The sequence below is a fragment of the Bufo gargarizans genome, chromosome 1 (assembly GCF_014858855.1).
Source record: "Bufo gargarizans isolate SCDJY-AF-19 chromosome 1, ASM1485885v1, whole genome shotgun sequence".
NCBI lineage: Eukaryota > Metazoa > Chordata > Amphibia > Anura > Bufonidae > Bufo > Bufo gargarizans.
The window spans coordinates 514,937,992-514,955,713 of NC_058080.1; the positions used below are offsets into that span (position 1 = coordinate 514,937,992).

Sequence of the window (17,722 nt, forward strand, 5' to 3'; positions counted from 1 at the left end):
GGGGGGGTTATATTCTTGTTTCCCCTCCCTTCTCTTCCCCCTTGGTTGGTCTTTTCTCTCCTCCCTGGCCACACAGTCTTCTCCCTGGCTTCTCCGCTACTTTAGTCCCCGGCTTCTGCCGGGACTAGGCCTCATCTTCTGTGGCCCGTTCCCGGCTCCCAGGTGCTCCGTTTGCCCTGATCCACCTGTCCCTAGGTGTCGCTTCTCCCCCCCTACCCTCCTCACCTATTTTTATGATTCGGTGGGCCCTCTGTCGGCCGCGGTTCGCCCCGCCCCCCTCGCTCCATTCCCGGCCGCCTTAATAAATCGAGGCCCCGGCTTTTGGGCCTGCTAGGCCGCAATCTTCCCGGCCCCTCCTCCTTGCTTCCCGGGCTTTTCTGAGCCCCGCCCGGCCCTTGGGAGGGGCTATCTCTTCACCCTTTCCTGGGCTAACGTGTTTTTTCTGCTGAAGGGGGTGGTTAACCCCTTCCCTCCCCTCAATTGCTTCATGTCCCCTGCAGCCCTACTGACCACCTCTTTTGGGGGGACAAGCTGCTGCAGCGCCTCTTTGGGGGAACAGGGCGTCCGGGTCAGGATAGACAGCCTCTGCTGGCTGCTTTTTGAGCATCTCCTCTCCCAGCCTCTCCTCGGTCGCCACGTGTTTTCACGTGCGTCCGCTGTCTGCACCTCTCTGGGTCTAACAATGGCTGCCGTGCGGTCAGCCTGTCCCTGCTGGGTGCAGTACCTCTTCCCAGATCCTTTCCCCGAACAATCCCTTTGTGTCGGTCCCCCATGAATGGGCTCCCTCCGTGTCAATGCCATGGGAACCTTGACCGCCTCTCCCTGGCGGTGTCGCTGGCCGCTACCAATCCAAATTGCGGCCACCTCTGCCCTCCCAGGGTCCTCCCTGCAGATGGGGCACGCTCAGTTAGGGGTACCTGCACCCGGGTTCGGCTAGGGGTAGCTCACGGTACTCCCTCGGGTGGTCTCAACGGGGTACCACCCCTCCTCGGCATCCTCGGATCCCCCCCAGGACAGGCCTGAGGCTGGTGACGAATCCTTCCTGTCACCCCATCCGTTGCCTCTGGGGACACCTCTGCGCCGATTCCCTCGGAACAGAGCATCAGGCGGTCTTCCTCCATACAGAAGCCCTCTGGGAGGTCAAGACGAATGTGGACGGAGGAACCTTTCCTACCCAGGGTTGGTATCCCCTCTAGTGGATTTTCGGATGGTGCTCCCCTGACCGCACAGGTATTCAACCGCACAGGTAAGGCAGCCGTCCCCGTGTTTAGCATACTGAGTCACCTACGCGGTGTCTCTGATACGTACGCCTTCTCCTTAACAGGGGGATTCCTGCACCACTGCCATAGGCTGTCCCTGACAAGCCTTCCTGGTTCCCCTATACCAGGGGCTATCCTCTACACATTTGAGAGTGTTTCCACAGGGTCCCCATCCTGGTGGTGGTGTTCGCCACTCTACCTCATTACAGGGGGTTCCTGTTCTGGGCAAGCGGTTAGCTCGGCTATCGCCTCCTGTAGGTTGGGGAGTTAAGAGCAATTGTACAGCTGCCTTGCCCCTTTTCATAGGTAGTGTACCTACACCTACTCCAGATGCTGAAGCCATTACTCCTGGCTGGCTCTGGGGTGTTCCATACAGCACTATTTCTCCCTTCCGGGCGAGATGTACAGGCCACTTCGATTGCCGTTGCAATTGCACCTGTCTGTTCCCAGCCACTTTGCTCCCGTCATAGGTAGAGTATCTACGCCATCTCCTGATGCTGTAGCCAATTCCCCTGGCTGGCGCTATGGTGTTCCGTGCGGCACTATTTCTCCCTTTCTGGCGAGATTTACAGGCCGCCTTTAATTGCCGTTGAAATTGCACCTGTCTATTCCCAGCCATTTTGCTCCCTTCATAGGTAGAGTACCTACGCCATCTCCGGTGCTGTGGTCGATACCCCTGGCGGGCTCTATTGTCTTCCAGGCGGCAACATTTCTCCCTACGGGCGAGATATAGAGGCCACTTTCTATTGCCATAGAGTTGCCCCTGTCCGGTTCAGTTACACCTGTCTGTTCCCTGCCACCTTGATCCCTTAACAGGTAGAGTACCTGCACCATCTCCGGATGTGGTAGCCGTTCCTCCTGTCCGGCTTTATGGTGTACCATGTGGCATTTTCTCTCCCTTACAGGACGAGATTTTGAGGCCTCCTCCAGTTGCCGTGGCCATTGCACCTACCTCATCATAGTGTGCACCAAACAGCCATCTTACTTCCTTCATAGGTAGAGTTCCTGAACCGTCTTTGATGCTGCAGCCGTTACACCTGTCTGGCTTCTATGGTGTACTATGCGGCCCTGTTTCTGTTGCCATTGCACCTACCTGATTGTAGTGTGCACCTGTCTTGTTCTTTGTGGTACCGTGCGGCCCTATGGGTTCCATTGTTAACGCAGTTGCTGTTGCACCTCTCTGGGTCTGGGGTGCACCATGCGGCCACATTGCTTCGATCTTAAATGAAGTTCCTCTTCACAGCCATATTTCTACTTTACAGGTTGTGTACCTGTACCCTCCGAATGCTGTCGCATCCCCAGATGCTGTGGCTATGTTTCCACTCTCCTTGGTCGGCAACATGCAGCCACTTTACCTTTATTTTAGGCGTGTGTTTGTAGTACCCCAAGTGCTGGGCCCTATGGTGCGATCTGTGGCCCAGACAGTTTCTTTCTTACTAGGTGTTTTCTGCCCACGGGTTCTAATCTGTGCTGCAGATGTTGGTTCCATCCGTTTGGTTCTTCCATACGTCTGCCACTCCGTTACTGTCGTCCTCATTGGTCTCCTTGTGCCGCTCAAGGCACTGTCAGCACCAGGTCACCCTTGTTCAGCATGTGCATGGTTACCATATCTGGCAGGGGTGGGTCAGCCCATCCCCCACCTTATCGGTCTAGTGCTGCTTCTGGTAGCTCCAGTATATGACTGATCTGTCTGGTCCGGCGGGTGGTCCTCATTCAACCTCCTACTCCATGGCCAGGTGGTTGTTGGCCTTTGTGCTAGAGTTGCTCTTGCTTTCTCTTTAAGGTCCTACGGTATGCTGTGCTCCGCGTTACCCCATGTTATAGGGGAGTACTCACATTGTTTCCTATTGCTGAGCGGGCCATTCCTGGTGTAGTACAAGGATCTCCACTGGATCTTCTACCTTGTTTGGACATGTAGCTGGTGAGCATCGGCCGCGGCAGTGGTTTTCGGTCATCGCTGGATGTCCGCCTCACGGTATCCTTCTGGGTCCACGGCTTTTTTTTTTTTTTTTTTTTTTTCGTCGCTGGACGTCCTCCCTGACGGGTCAAGGACAGGACCACTGAGCGCCACACATCTGTCTGAATTTTCAGCTGATTGCTCTGGTATCGGTCAGGGCCCCGTAGTTCCTTCTGGGTCCAGGTGTTTTCGGTTTTCCCTTGTATTTTATGCTTGGTTGCACTACATGGCGGAGGGACGTTCCCCTTGGACCTTGCCGTCGTCTGTACCTATCAGGTACTTTCTCCCCCCTGCGAGTTTTCTGTATGCCGGTCGCAGCTGGTTTCTACATTTCTATGTAGGCTACCCCGGTTTTTTCATGGCGACTTCTGCATTCCTTATGCATATCGATGTCTGTCGTTTTGTGGTACCTCCGAGCTGCTGTACTTGCCCTCTCTGGGACAATGTTTACGGTTTGCTGGTCAATGTTTTTGGTGCGGCTAGTTGTCCATGGCCAATGTCCCTTCCCCTATGGCGGTTTCTTTTCGCCTTTCCTGGATATGCTGGCTTGCGTTGTCTTCCGGTGGTTCAGCTCCTGGTTCCTTGTGACCCCATCTGGGTACTCCTTTCTGGAGTCCCTGTCCCTGTTCATTTGAGGTCCTCTTGGGATTTGTCTTTTTTTCCATCCTCCCACGTCAAGTACCTGGTATTGAGTGGTTTGGTGCTACGGTTTGCAATTCCACCGTATGGTCTCCTTCGGGAGGGACCTCCTCCTGTTGTAGACCCCTTCCTCCTTAGGCTGTTTGGAGTGCTCTTCTTCTACTCCCATGTCTGTCAGTCCAGTGTGTTCCTGCCAAGGTTGCCTGGGCCTGTCTCTGGTTCCTTTTTTCCATGATACTTCACATGCCCAGAGTTTCCTCTGGTCTTGCGCTTTACAGTGCTATCTTGTTTTCGGAGGCTTGTGCCTCGTTTCCTGTTTTTGGGGACGCAGGAGCGATCGTTCTTTGTTCCTGGCTTTTACCTACAACCCCCTCCTTCTCCAAGGGTTGGCAGTTTCCTCTAGCAGCCTTGGGTTTTCGCCTTTACATGGGGCGCTTGGCTTCTTCACCTGGCCTTGCGGTGAGGGGAGTCCCTCTCCCTTCACATGTGAGCCTTGCTATGGCTTCCCTCACTCGTTTGGTTTCCAGTGCTTCCCTGTTTCTTTTCTCCCCTGGCCTTTCAGGGGATGGCCACAGGTTTATGGGTCTGAGACAATGTAGGGCGTTGGGTCGATCCAACACGCAGTGCTGTCCTAATTTTTTTCTCCAGCCCTTGGCTGCGCTTGGTGTTCCCTTTTGCCACCTTCTTGCATTTGGGATTTTCTTCCAGACATTTGTCCTGGGGTGCTGGCAGTCTTCCCTGCTTCTTCTGAGGTTTCTTCCTTGTTATGAGACCTCTTGCCCATTCCGTGTTTTTTCCTGTTGGGTCACATGGTCACATTCTCCTGCACCTGTATGCCCAGCCGGTGGCACGTCTCTTCTTTTCCCACCCTCAGGGACTGCTTTGGGACGTCCCATGGTGCTGTGTCCCCCAATGCCATGCACGAGAAAATTGGATTTTTTGTACTCACCGTAAAATCCTTTTCTCGTAGTAGGCATTGGGGGACACAGATCCCACCCTATGTTTTTACTTCCGCTTCTCCGGGCTGGTCTCTTGATCTTTCCCGGTACGGGAGTTGTTGGTTCCTTGCTTTTCTTCTCTCTCCTACTGCTTTTGGTACAAACTGAATAGCCTCGTGCCTGTGGAGAGGGTATAGCCCACCTGGGAGGAGCCAACACTTTTTGTGTCTAGTGCCTCCTAGTGGTAGTTGGACATATACCCATGGTGCTGTGTCCCCCAATGCCTACTACGAGAAAAGGATTTTACGGTGAGTACAAAAAATCCAATTATTCCATATCTGGACAATCTGTTAGTTATAGCAGAAATGTAGGATCTCCTACAAGCTCCTCCTCAAGTGGTCCTATCTTACCTTCAGAACCTGGGAAAATCCAATCTTATCCCAAACCATCAAAGAATATTTTTAGGCATCCTCCTGTATTCTCTCCTCCAAAAATCCTTTCTTCCATCTCCGAACCCCCAGGTTCTAAAGTTGGCGATCCAAGAATTCTTAAGAAAGCCCTTTTGTTTGATCAGACAGCCCATGAAGATTTTAGGTTGCCTATTTTGCATTCCAGCTGTCGTCTGGGCCCAATTCCACATGAGGCCTCTGCAGGACCTCATCTTCAGGAAATGGAACAGATCTCAGTTAACCCTAGACCAGAGGAGGTCCGTACCCAAAGAGGTAAAGACCTTCTTAGAGCCAGAAGGAGGTGCTATCGTTGACAACGGACTCCAGTTCCTGGGGCTGGGGTGCCCTTACTGCCACAGGTTCCTTTCAGGAGACTTGGTCCGTAGCTCAGAGGAGAATGTCGTCCAACTACAAAGAACTTCGGGCTATATGGGAAGGCCTCAAAGCAACTCAGACCCAATCCAAGAACAGCCATGTACTAGTCCACTCGGACAATTCCACAGCTGTAGCCTTCATCCAAAATCAGGGAGGTGCAAGGCATGGTCACCTTCAGAATCTCTCAAAACAGATTTTTCTATTTGCGGAGAAGAACCTAAAATCTCTGGCTGTGGTACACCTGAATGGTTCTCTCAATCTTCAGGTAGACTTTCTCAGTCGACAGAGACTGGATCCAGGCGAGTGGTCCCTATCCCAGTCGGCATTTCAGAGGATCCAAATCAATGGGGGCAGTCCGAATCTAGATCTGTTCGCCTCAAGAGAAAACCACAAAGTACTGCATTACTTCTCTCTCAATCCAAGGGATCTCTGTGTGGCAGTAGACTCCTTCAGTTAGGACTGGACGCCAGGATTAGTTTATGCCGCCCCCCCCAAATCCTGATGATCCCAAAGGTTCTGCAGAAATTCGTGTCCTAATCCTGGTTGTCCCCTTTTGGCCCAGAAGGGGCTGGTTCAGTCTCTTAACCCCTTTGGGACACAGCCTTATTTCACCTTAAGGACCAGGCCATTTTTTTTTTTTGCAAATCTGACCAGTGTCACTTTAAGTGGTGATAACTTTAAAACGCTTTGACTTATCCAGGCCATTCTGAGATTGTTTTTTTTCGTCACATATTGTATTTCATGACACTGGTAAAATGAAGTAAAAAAAATAAAATAAAAATTTTTTTACCAAAAATTTGTAAAAAAAAATGCTAATTTCCAAGCTTCAATTTCTCTACTTCTATAATACATAGTAATACCTCCAAAAATAGTTATTACTTTAAATTCACCATATATCTACTTCATGTTTGAATCACTTTGGGAATATTTTATTTTTTGGGGATGTTACAAGGCTTAGAAGTTTAGAAGCAAATCTTGAAATTTTTCTGAAATTTTCAAAAACCCAATTTTTAGGGACCAGTTCAGGTCTGAAGTCACTTTGCGAGGCTTACATAATAGAAACCACACAAAAATGACCCCATTGTAGAAACTACACCCCTCACTGTATTCAAAACTGATTTTACAAACTTTGTTAACCCTTTAGGTGTTCCACAAGAATTAATGGAAAATTGAGATACAATTTCAAAATTTCACTTTTTTGGCAGATTTTCCATTTTAAGAATCTTTCTCTAGTTACAAAGCAAGGGTTAACAGCCAAACCAAACTCAATATTTATGGCCCTGATTCTGTAGTTTACAGAAACACCCCATATGTGGTCGTAAACCGCTGTACGGGCACACGGCAGGGCGCAGAAGGAAAGGAATGCCATACTGTTTTTCGAAGGCAGGTTTTGCTGGACATGTGTGTTTTTTTTTTTTTTTTTTTTTTTTTTTTTTTTTTTTTTTACACCATGTTCCATTTGAAGCCCCCCGATGCACCCCTAGAGTAGAAACTCCCAAAAAGTGACCCTATTTTCGAAACTACGGGATAGGGTGGCAGTATTGTTGGTGCTAGTTTAGAGTACATATGATTTTTGGTTGCTCTATATTACATTTTTTGTGATGCAAGGTAACAAAAAATAGCTGTTTTGGCACAGTTTTTATTTTTTTATTTACAACATTTATTTGACAGGTTAGATCATGTGATATTTTTATAGACCAGGTTGTCACAGACGCTGCGATACCTAATATGTATACTTTTATTTTTATTTACGTAAGTTTTACACAATAACAACAGCTTTTTTAAAACAAAAAAAATGTTTGTCAATATTCTGAGCCATAGTTTATGCCATAGTTTATTTTTATTTTTTGGGCGATTGTCTCAGGTAGGGGCTCATTTTTTGCGGGATGAGGCGACTGTTAGATTGGTACTATTTTGGTGGGCAAACCCCTTTTTTGATTGCTTGCTATTGTACTTTTTGTGATGTAAGGTGACAAAAAATGGTTTATTTAGCACAGTTTTTATTTACATTTTTATTTTATTTTTTACGGTGTTTATCTGAGGGGTTAGGTCATGTGATATTTTTATAGAGCCGGTCGATACGGACGCGGCGATTGCGATACCTAATATGTATACTTTTTTTATTTTTATTTTTTTTTATACTTTTTGGGAAAAATGACGTTTTTGCTTATTTTTAACTGGAACTTTTAATTTTATGGGGGGAAAACTTAATTTTTTTAACTTTTTTTTTTTTTGTTCCACTTTGGGACTTGAACTTTTGGGGGTCTAATCCCTTTACAATGTATTCCAATACTTCTGTATCGGAATGCATTGGCTGTATGAGTAATACTGTGTGTATTGCTCATACAGCTTCTGACCTGTGAGATCCAGGGGGCTGGATCTCACAGGCACGTCACAGGAAGGCAGCGCAATGCCTTCCTTAGGCATCGCGCTGCCATCGGGTCCCCCCTACAGCCGCATGGGGAACGGATAGCACCGCAAGTAAAAGACGCAAACCGCAGGTCTGAGTTGACCTGTGGTTTGCGGCGATCACTGACACGGGGGGTCACGGGACACCCCCCTCCCACACCCACCCATTTAGCCAAGGTGCCTGCTCAATGATTTGAGCAGGCACCTTGTTCCGATCACCGGGCGGCGGTGATCGGAAATACTCATGATGTACCGGTACGTCATGTGTCCTTAAGTACCAGGACAACATGCCGTACTAGTAAGTCATGTGTCCTGAAGAGGTTAAAATCCTTCAGCCTGGAAGATCCAATCCTGTTTTCCCAGAAGAAAAATCTTCTAATGCAGGTTCCAATCTCTCATCCGAACCCCAGTCTTCTCAAGCTGTCAGCCTGGTTACTGAGCAATCCATCCTCTTAGGTCTGGGTCTATCACAGAGGGCTGTAAATACCCTTTTGCTCAGTAGAAAATCCAATACCTCTAGGACATTTCCCCAGTCGTCTCCTTGACACCACGTCCTGAGATTGACTCCCTTCTGATTGGACAGGAAAAACAGAGGTTAAAATCCCCACCCCCTCCTCACATCACCAGTGTTTTTCCTGTCCCATCAGGATAGGAAGCAGGAGAGGTGCACGGAGCTCGTTTGGGCTCACCTGGATTGATTCACTTACAGGTCGAGGTCGGATCTGCAGTGCAGCTCTCCCTCCTCCGTTCGGTTAGGCCTGGGCTCGGGCGCTTATGAGTTGCCCCTGTGAAGATTCCCTCTGCGGCGGTCCCGGAGGGCTTGATGCAGGGGGAAGGAAGAACGCGGCGGATCGGCATTATGAGGTGTCCCGGCCGGCCGGCAGGAGAATGACGTCAGACGCCGGGGGCGGAGCAAAGCGCGCTGACGTCATTCACATGCGCCACAGGTCCTGAAGCCTAAGAAGGCACTATAAAACCTCACAGGACCTGTGTAATGGCGCCCTGCATAGCGTGGCTCACGTGTTTGGTGGAGCATCTCTGAAGCGGTCGGGAGTAAGGATGAGTACACCCCTCACGCCGGGCTCTGGAACCGAGCCTGCATCAAACCCTGGGACCGTGAGTAACCTGCTCTCAGGCACATGCTTTGTATGGATGGTTCAGTCTGCTCATCCTTTCCTCCCTTACCATTTCAGGGAGAAAAGGATTCGGCTTCTACAGCTAAAAAAACTAGGAAGTGTGGTATATGCTGCAAAAGATTGTTGAACACTGGATCCAAGCCCCTGTGTAAAGAATGTACCTCCAGTGTCGTCAAATCTGAGTCTTCTAGTTTAATTGAAGACATTAGGAGAGTAGTTAAGGAAGAGGTCCAGCTGGCCTTAACTGCCAAGGAACCTACTCCCCCCCCCAATCCCCTCAGGACTCCCGTAGCATTAAATTGCTTATCCTGGATTCCGACTCTGAGGGGCTGGCGGTCTCAGACTCTGAATCAGTGCAAAAACACCCGGCATCTTCAGATGAGGGTGAATACAAGCGCTTCCTGTTTAATCCCGAAGATATTGATGAACTTATCAGGGCCACCATTCAGATGGAGATACCTAAAACCCCTAAATCTACCCAACAAGAAATTTTTGGGGGTCTAGGGGAAAGGGAAGAAGGCGGTTTTCCCAGTTCCAATAGTGTCCAAAAATTAATTCGGTCAGAATGGGAAAAACCGGATAAAGGATCCTTTATCCCAAGGGGAATTAAGAGGCGCTACCCCTTTAGCCAAGAGGACTGTACGGACTGGGAGACCATACCGAAAGCAGACGCACCGGTGGCTAAGGTGGCAAAACATATGGCTCTACCGTTCGAGGACTCAGCGCAGCTAAAAGATCCTCTAGACAGGAAAGCGGAGAGTCTCTTGAGAAAGACCTGGGAGACTACGGCGGCCGTTCTCAAACCGGGCGTAGCCTCTACATGTGTGGCCAGAACACTAAACCTTTGGCTAGAACGGCTGGAGATACATCTGGTCAATAAGACACCGCAGGATCAAATTCTAGAGAGCTTGCCTCTGTTAAAGATTGCAACCTCCTTTCTAGCAGACGCAGCAGCCGAATCGGTTAAACTATCCGCCCGTACAGCTGTTCTCTCAAATACAGCGAGGAGGGCACTATGGCTTAAAGCGTGGTCAGGAGATATCACGTCAAAAAAGAAATTAATCGCACTCCCCTTCCATGGTCATTACGTTTTCGTAGAAGATTTAGATAAAATCCTAGAAAATGCGACAAATTAAAAAAAGGGGTTTTCCAGAGGAGAGATATAAACAAAAAAGGCAGCCCTTTCATGACCGATTCTTTCAGCCCGAGAATAAAAAAGATAAAGGGAAGACTGGGAGGTGGAGCTATGCGAAGGGAGGCAGGAGGAGAAGTTTCCTCTTCAACCCAAACCGGGCTGAAGCCTCCACATCCAACAGCAAGCAATGACTCCATACCAGTGGGGGGAAGACTCAGCTCCTTTCTGGGATCTTGGGAGCACGTAACAAACAGCCGGTGGATTTTAAGTATTATAGAAGAGGGTTATTTGATAGATCTACTCTCTTCCCCTCCACAGAAATATGTGATCACTACCCTTCCCCCATCTCAAACTGCTACCTTAAAAAACGACATAAAGAACTTGTTAACCTTGGCCGCCATAGAGCCCATTCCAAAAAATCAGACAGGACTGGGATTCTATTCCCGTCTCTTCATTATAAAGAAACCAAACGGGAAATCCAGAGTGATTATAAATTTGAAACACCTAAACAAATATGTGAGATATCAAAAATTCAAAATGGAGACCCTGAAGTCAACAGTGAAGCTCTTAAAGAAGGATGCAGTGATGGCCACAATAGATTTAAGCAACGCCTATTATCACGTCCCAATTCACAGGTCATCAAGGAAGTTCCTAAGTTTCGCGATAGAACTGGAGAGAAATATTCAGCATTTCCAGTTCAAGTGTCTCCCCTTTGGGATCTCTTCTGCCCTAAGGGTTTTCACCAAAATAATGGCGGAAGCCTTGACAACCCTGAGAGAAAAGGCAATTTGTGTGATCCCCTATCTGGACGACCTACTGGTAGTGGCAGACAACATAGAGACCCTGGAAACCCATCTCAGGTTAGTCCTGGATCATCTACAGAACCTAGGTTGGCTCATCAATTGGGGAAAATCGGATTTAATCCCGTCCACACGGAAGTTTTTTTTTTTGGGCATAACCTTAGACACAGTTTCCCAAAGATCCTTTCTTCCACCCCAAAAGATAGTAAAACTTCTAACAGCCTTGAGGAAATTCAAGAAGGAGAAATTCTGTTCAATAAGACAGGCCATAAAGGTGTTAGGGAGTCTTTCAGCCTGCATCCCAGCAGTAGCCTGGGCACAGTTCCATCTAAGGCCGCTCCAGAAGTTCATTTTAGACAAATGGAACAGATCACAATTAACTCTAGGGAGGAAAATATTCCTAGATGCGGAGACCAAAAAATCACTAAATTGGTGGCTCAGCAAATCCAACCTAGAGAATGGGATCTTCTGGGCACAAGATCTCCCCCTAGTCATCACAACAGATGCCAGCCTCCACGGTTGGGGAGCGGTCGTCCAGGGGAACTCCTACCAGGGAACATGGAGGAATTACGTGAGACAACAATCCTCAAATTTCAAGGAGCTGAGGGAAGTGTGGGAAGCACTGAAACACACAAGTCAGTTGGCAGAAGGTCGTCATGTACTAGTCTACTCGGACAACGCTACAGCCGTGGCCTTCATCCAACACCAGGGAGGCACAAGGCATCGCTTACTACAGAGCCTGGCAAACAAAATCTTTTCCTGGGCAGAAGACAACATACAATCTCTTTCAGCGGTTCATCTGAAGGGAGTTTTAAACATTCAGGCCGATTATCTAAGCCGGCACAGACTAGACCCAGGGGAATGGATGTTAGCACCAGAAGCCTTCCACCTAATCACAAAGAAATGGGGCAAGCCGACGATAGACCTGTTTGCATCCAGGAGAAATCGTCAACTAAACCAATTCTTTTCCCTCAACCCCAGGGATCATCCTCAGGCAGTAGACTCCTTCAACCAGAGTTGGACAACAAACTTAGTCTACGCGTTCCCCCCATTTCCGCTTATCCCCAGAGTGTTACAGAAGTTCCTAAAAGAAAATTGTACACTAATCCTGATAACCCCTTTCTGGCCCAAGAGAAGTTGGTTCTCTCTTGAAAGCCCTCAGCATGGAAGCTCCTCTCCCTCGGAGGCCGGACCTTCTAAGTCAGGGGCCCATCACTCACCCAGACCTAAAAATACTAAAATTAACAGCCTGGATTCTGAAGAATCCAACTTATTAAAGTTTGGTTTATCTAAAAAAGTAGTGAACACCTTACTCCTTAGCAGGAAACCAGGAGTACCAACGACAAGTATCTAAAAATATGGAAGAAATTCGCTGATTGGTCTGGAACCTCCTTCAACCAGTTCAGAGCCAACATCTCACTAATCCTCGATTTTTCTTCAGGAAGGGCTAGATTTAGGTCTATCCCCCCAATACCCTTAGGGTCCAGGTATCGGCTCTAGGAGCACTCTATAATACCAAGCTAACAGAACATCCCTGGATATCCAGATTCCTTAAGGCAGCAGATAGGATCAGACCTACGATTAGAAACATGGTGGCACCATGGAACCTCAATACAGTTCTAGGGGGTCTAACCTCCGATCCGTTCGAACCTCTGGACTCTACCCACATTAAATGGCTTACCATTAAAACTATTTTTTTTGGTGGCAATAACCTCAGCCAGAAGGGTCTGTGAGCTACAGGCCTTGTCCATCCAAGAACCATTCCTTGCAGTATTTGAGGACAAATTAATTTTCAAATTAGATCCGACTTTCCTCCCCAAGGTAGTTTCGACCTTCCATAGGTCTCAGGACATCGTTCTTCCTTCATTCTGTGACGATCCGAAAAATGATCAGGAAATCACCTACCACACACTAGACGTCCGGAGAGCGGTCTTAAAGTACCTGGAAGCTACCAGTCCTTGGAGAATAGACAAAAATCTGTTTGTCCAATTTTCAGGTCCTAACAAAGGGAAGAAAGCGGCGAAAAGTTCAATCTCTAGATGGATTAAGATGGCAATCTCAGAAGCATACAAAGCTCAGGGAAAAGATGTCCCTGCTTCCCTAAAGGCACATTCTACGAGAGGCATGGCCGCCTCCTGGGCAGAAAAAGCTTCAGCCTCCTTACAACAGATTTGCAGGGCAGCAACCTGGAAAAGAGTTCATACTTTCACTAAGCACTATAGACTAGACTTAGCTGCTAATGATGACCTAAGATTCGGACGTAAGGTCCTGTCGGCAGTCGTCCTCCCCCCTAATTGTATCTTTGATATTGTCTCAAGACGTGGTGTCATGGAGACGACTGGGGAAAAGAGTATTACACTCACCGGTAATCCGGTTTCCTGGAAGTCTCCATGACACCACATACATCCCACCCTTTTTTTTTTCTGCTATTAGCTATTATCCTTTCATCCTAAGGTTCTTCGTTAAAATACACTGGTGATGTGAGGAGGGGGTGGGGGTTTTAACCTCTCTGTTTTTCCTGTCCAATCAGAAGGGAGTCAATCTAAGGACGTGGTGTCATGGAGACTTCCAGGAAACCGGATTACCGGTGAGTGTAATACTCTTATCTTAAGGTTTGGAAAAAAATTGCATCCTGGTGTGGTAGGTTAAACCAATCCACCCTCAATATCCCTCTCATCCTGGAATTTCTCCAGGACGGTTTTGATATGGGTCTCTCCCTGAATACCCTTTTAAGGTACAGGTTTCCCCATTAGGTGCCCTATATAACACTAGTCTTTTAAAGGTCTCCTAGGTGTCTAGGTTTTTAAAAGCGGCTGATAGATTGAAACCCGGAATTTTAAAATATGGTCGCTCCATGGAACCTAAATACTGTTCTTACAGGTTTGTCAGATTCTCAATTTGAGCCTCTAGACTTCCTGACTATTAAGTGGCTTACTCTTAAGACGATTTTCTTAGTGGCAATATCCTCTGCAAGAAGAGTTTGTGAGCTTCAGGCTTTATCTATCCAGGAGCCCTTCCTTAGAGTTTTTGAAGACACGCTCATATTCAAGTTAGATCCCAATTTTCTCCTTAAGGTGGTTTCTACTTTCCACAGGTCACAAGACATTGTTATTCCCTCGTTTTGTGCCAACCCCAAAAAAATAGCAGGAAACAAGATTTCATAATTTAGATGTTAGAAGCATACTTCATTATCTAGATGTCACCAGGGATTGGAGGATATATAAAAACGTATTTTAGGTGTGCCATTTCTGAGGCCTATAGAGCCTCCGGTAAAGAAGCTCCTCGGTCCCTCAGAGCCCATTCAGTAAGATCCTTGTCTACTTCCTGGGCCGAGAGAGCCTCTGCGTCTTTAGAACAAATTTGCAGAGCGGCCACTTGGAAGAGGGCTCACACCTTCAGCAAGCATTATAGGTATTTCTCAGGATGTGCTGTCATGGAGACGACTGGGGAAATAAGTATTACACTCACCGGTAATCCAGTTTTCTGGAAGTCTCTATGACGGCACATATATTCCCACCCTTTTGTTGATAATTTTTACTTTGGTTTAGGCCCCTTTCACACGAGCGAGTTTTCCACGCGGGTGCAATGCGTGACGTGAACGCATTGCACCCGCACTGAATCCGGACCCATTAATTTCTATGGGGCTGTGCACACAAGCGGTGATTTTCACGCATCACTTGTGCGTTGCGTGAAAATCGCTGCATGTTCTATATTCTGCGTTTTTTCACGCAACGCAAGCCCCATAGAAGTAAATGGGGCTGCGTGAAAATCGCAAGCAAGTGCGGATGCGGTGCGATTTTCACGCACGGTTGCTAGTAGACGATCGGGACCCAATCATTATTATTTTCCCTTATAACATGGTTATAAGGGAAAATGATAGCATTCTGGATACAGAATGCATAGTACAATAGGGCTGGAGGGGTTAAAATTTTTTATATATATATATATATTTAACTCTCCTTAATCCACTTCGCACAGCCGGCATCTCTTCTGTCGTCTTCCTTGCGGAATAGGACCTTTGATGACGTCACTGTGCTCATCACATGATCTTTTACCATGGTGATGGATCATGTGACGGACCATCACCATGGTAAAAGATCATGTGATGGACCATGTGATGATCTGGGTACCACATTCAGTTTTTTATCACGTGCGTGCAAAACACATTGCACCTGCGCAATAAAAACGGAACGCAATCGCAGTCAAAACTGACTGCAATTAGGTACCTACTCACGCGCGTTTGCCGCAACGCATCCGGACCTTATTTGGACACGCTCGTCTGCAAGGGGCCTTATGTTCTACCCCTTTTCCTGGTTCCGTTGAAATACACTGGCGATGAGGAGTAGGGGTGGGTTTTTAAACCTGTGTTTTTTCTTGTCCTGTCAGAGGAAGTTAGTCTCAGGATAAAATATAAAATTCTCAGGATAAAATATAAAATTTCATATTCCCCTATACCAGTGGGCGGCAAAGTGCGGCTCGTGAGCCACTAGCGTCTCTTTAGACCCTTCAATGCACCCTTCAGTGCGGGCTCCCACGGCAAAACCAACCCATCCTGCACTACAGATGAATCTTGCCTGTGGGACGCATTTGCCTTCCACAAAGCAAGAGAAGGTGTGTTCGCTAACTAGTGCTAGTGCATCATGATAGTAAGCAGTACGCACCTCCTTCCAGACATTGTGACGAGGGGTAGTGAAAACTTCCCGGGCAGTGAAATCTGCCAGAGACAGAACACCGCTGCAGGCGCTTTCTTTGAACGTGACTAAAAGTCCGAGTCAGTGTACCTCCTTCTACAGGGGACTCAATTATTTGGCATCAGCATTTACTTGGCATGTATTTAAACGGCAAAAGTAATGTCTGCAGACAAGTTTAATAAAAGTAAAAAATGATAAAGATAAAATGAAATAATAATAAAGATCCAAATAAAAGATAGTACATATAAAAGTATGTAAAAACACACTCTGGGCTCATGCCCACGAATGTAAGGGCGCCGTGCCTGTGCTGCGGACCGCAAATAGCTGTCCGCAATGCACGGACACAGACCATGGGGCAGCTGCATGAGGATCACGGACCCATTCACTTGAATGGGGTTCGCGATCCGTATCAGACTGCCCGCACTGCAAAAAAGTAGCGCATGCTGAAGTGAATGGGTCCAGGATCCGGGATATGAGTGCTTCCGGCTGTGCCTCTGCACCGCAAAAAAGTAGCGCATGCACTCATATCCCAGATCCTGGACCCATTGAAGTAAATGGGTCCATGATGCAGGCTGCACACGGCCGTGTGCAGCCCGCATCATGGACCCATTCACTTCAGCATGCGCTTCCTTCCTATATATTTTAGGTTTTAAAAATGTGGCTCTCAAAAGAAATTTCAACCGTGGTTTTGGCAATATTTAGCTCAGTTGACAAAAAAGTTTGCCCACCACTGCCCTATACGGTGGCAGTTAAAAACTATTCCACCAATACAACTGGGTCCACCTGGCCGTGAAAATTGCCAAAATAGAACGTTTTTTTTTTTTTTTTTCCCCACCGTGGTGATTTGCCATTGATATATTTCAGAGACTGATATGCCTGATTATAACTGAGCCACATCAAATGAGGTGTCTTTAACTATTTTATTTCTCTCCTAGAAACGTCATCTTGTTCTACAGACTGTTCACCCTTCTCCTCTCTCGGCACATAGAGGTTTTTTTGGCTGTTGTCATTTCTCAAAGACAAACTTGTATTTGGAAAACTTGGGTAAAAAAATGATTGACTGGAAAGCCTTATGAACTGTATGAACACTAACCATTTTATAGATATTTAAAGGGTTTTTCCAAAAGTGTGTTTTTATTTGACACCCACTGTCAGCTGTTTGAGAAGGCGAAGGTGCTCGCAGTAGCTCTCCAGCTTTTCCTAGGCGTGTGATGTCACGTTCATCGGTCACATAGCCTAGGCACAGCTCAGCCCCATTGATTTTCCAGCACAGACACTAAACAAAGTGCAGTGTGGTGCTTGGTGATCTGAGAGAAGGCTATGGCACTACTGTAAGCGTCACGCCTTCTCAAACAGCTGATGGGTGAGGGTCCCAGGTGTTGGATCCTGACCTATCCAGAGGATAGGTTATCTATAAAAAATAAAAATAAAAACTCTTAGAAAACCACTTTCAAGGGATTGTCACTTCAGCAAGTGGCATTTATCATGTAGAGAAAGTTAATACAAGGCAGTTACTAATGTATTGTGATTGTCCCTATTGCTTCCTTTGCTGACTGGATTCATTTTTCCATCACACTATACACTGCTTGCATCCAGGGTTTACGACCAACCTGCAATCCATCAGTGGTGGACCCCCTTGCACACTAGGAAAAAGTGCCAGCCTCTCTGGTGGCTGGGATCGTGGGAGCGCACATAGGCTGGTGCTTTTTATTTCTATATTGTGCAAGCATGACCACCGCTGATAGATTGCAGGATGGTCGTAACCATGAAAACGAGCAGTGTATAATGTGATGGAAAAATGAATCCAACCACCAAAGGAAGCCATATGGACAATCGCAATACATTAGTAACTGCCTTGTATTAGCGTTTAAATATGTAGAGTTATTTGGTGAAGTGACACAATCCCTTTAATGGCTTTAGACCTACAGTTTGCA

General features: G+C 47.3%; 1 protein-coding gene across 1 annotated transcript in view; it reads left to right on the top strand.

Annotated features, from left to right (window-relative positions):
- UNG (uracil DNA glycosylase) overlaps window positions 1–17,359 on the top strand; it is a 36,596-nt gene extending 19,237 nt beyond the window's left edge. Inside the window, exon 7 of the mRNA XM_044275352.1 lies at window positions 16,724–17,359. Coding sequence (XP_044131287.1) covers window positions 16,724–16,864 — 141 coding nt within the window. The 3' untranslated portion in view covers window positions 16,865–17,359. The remainder of the gene's footprint in view (window positions 1–16,723) is intronic.
- Window positions 17,360–17,722: the final 363 nt, after the last annotated feature.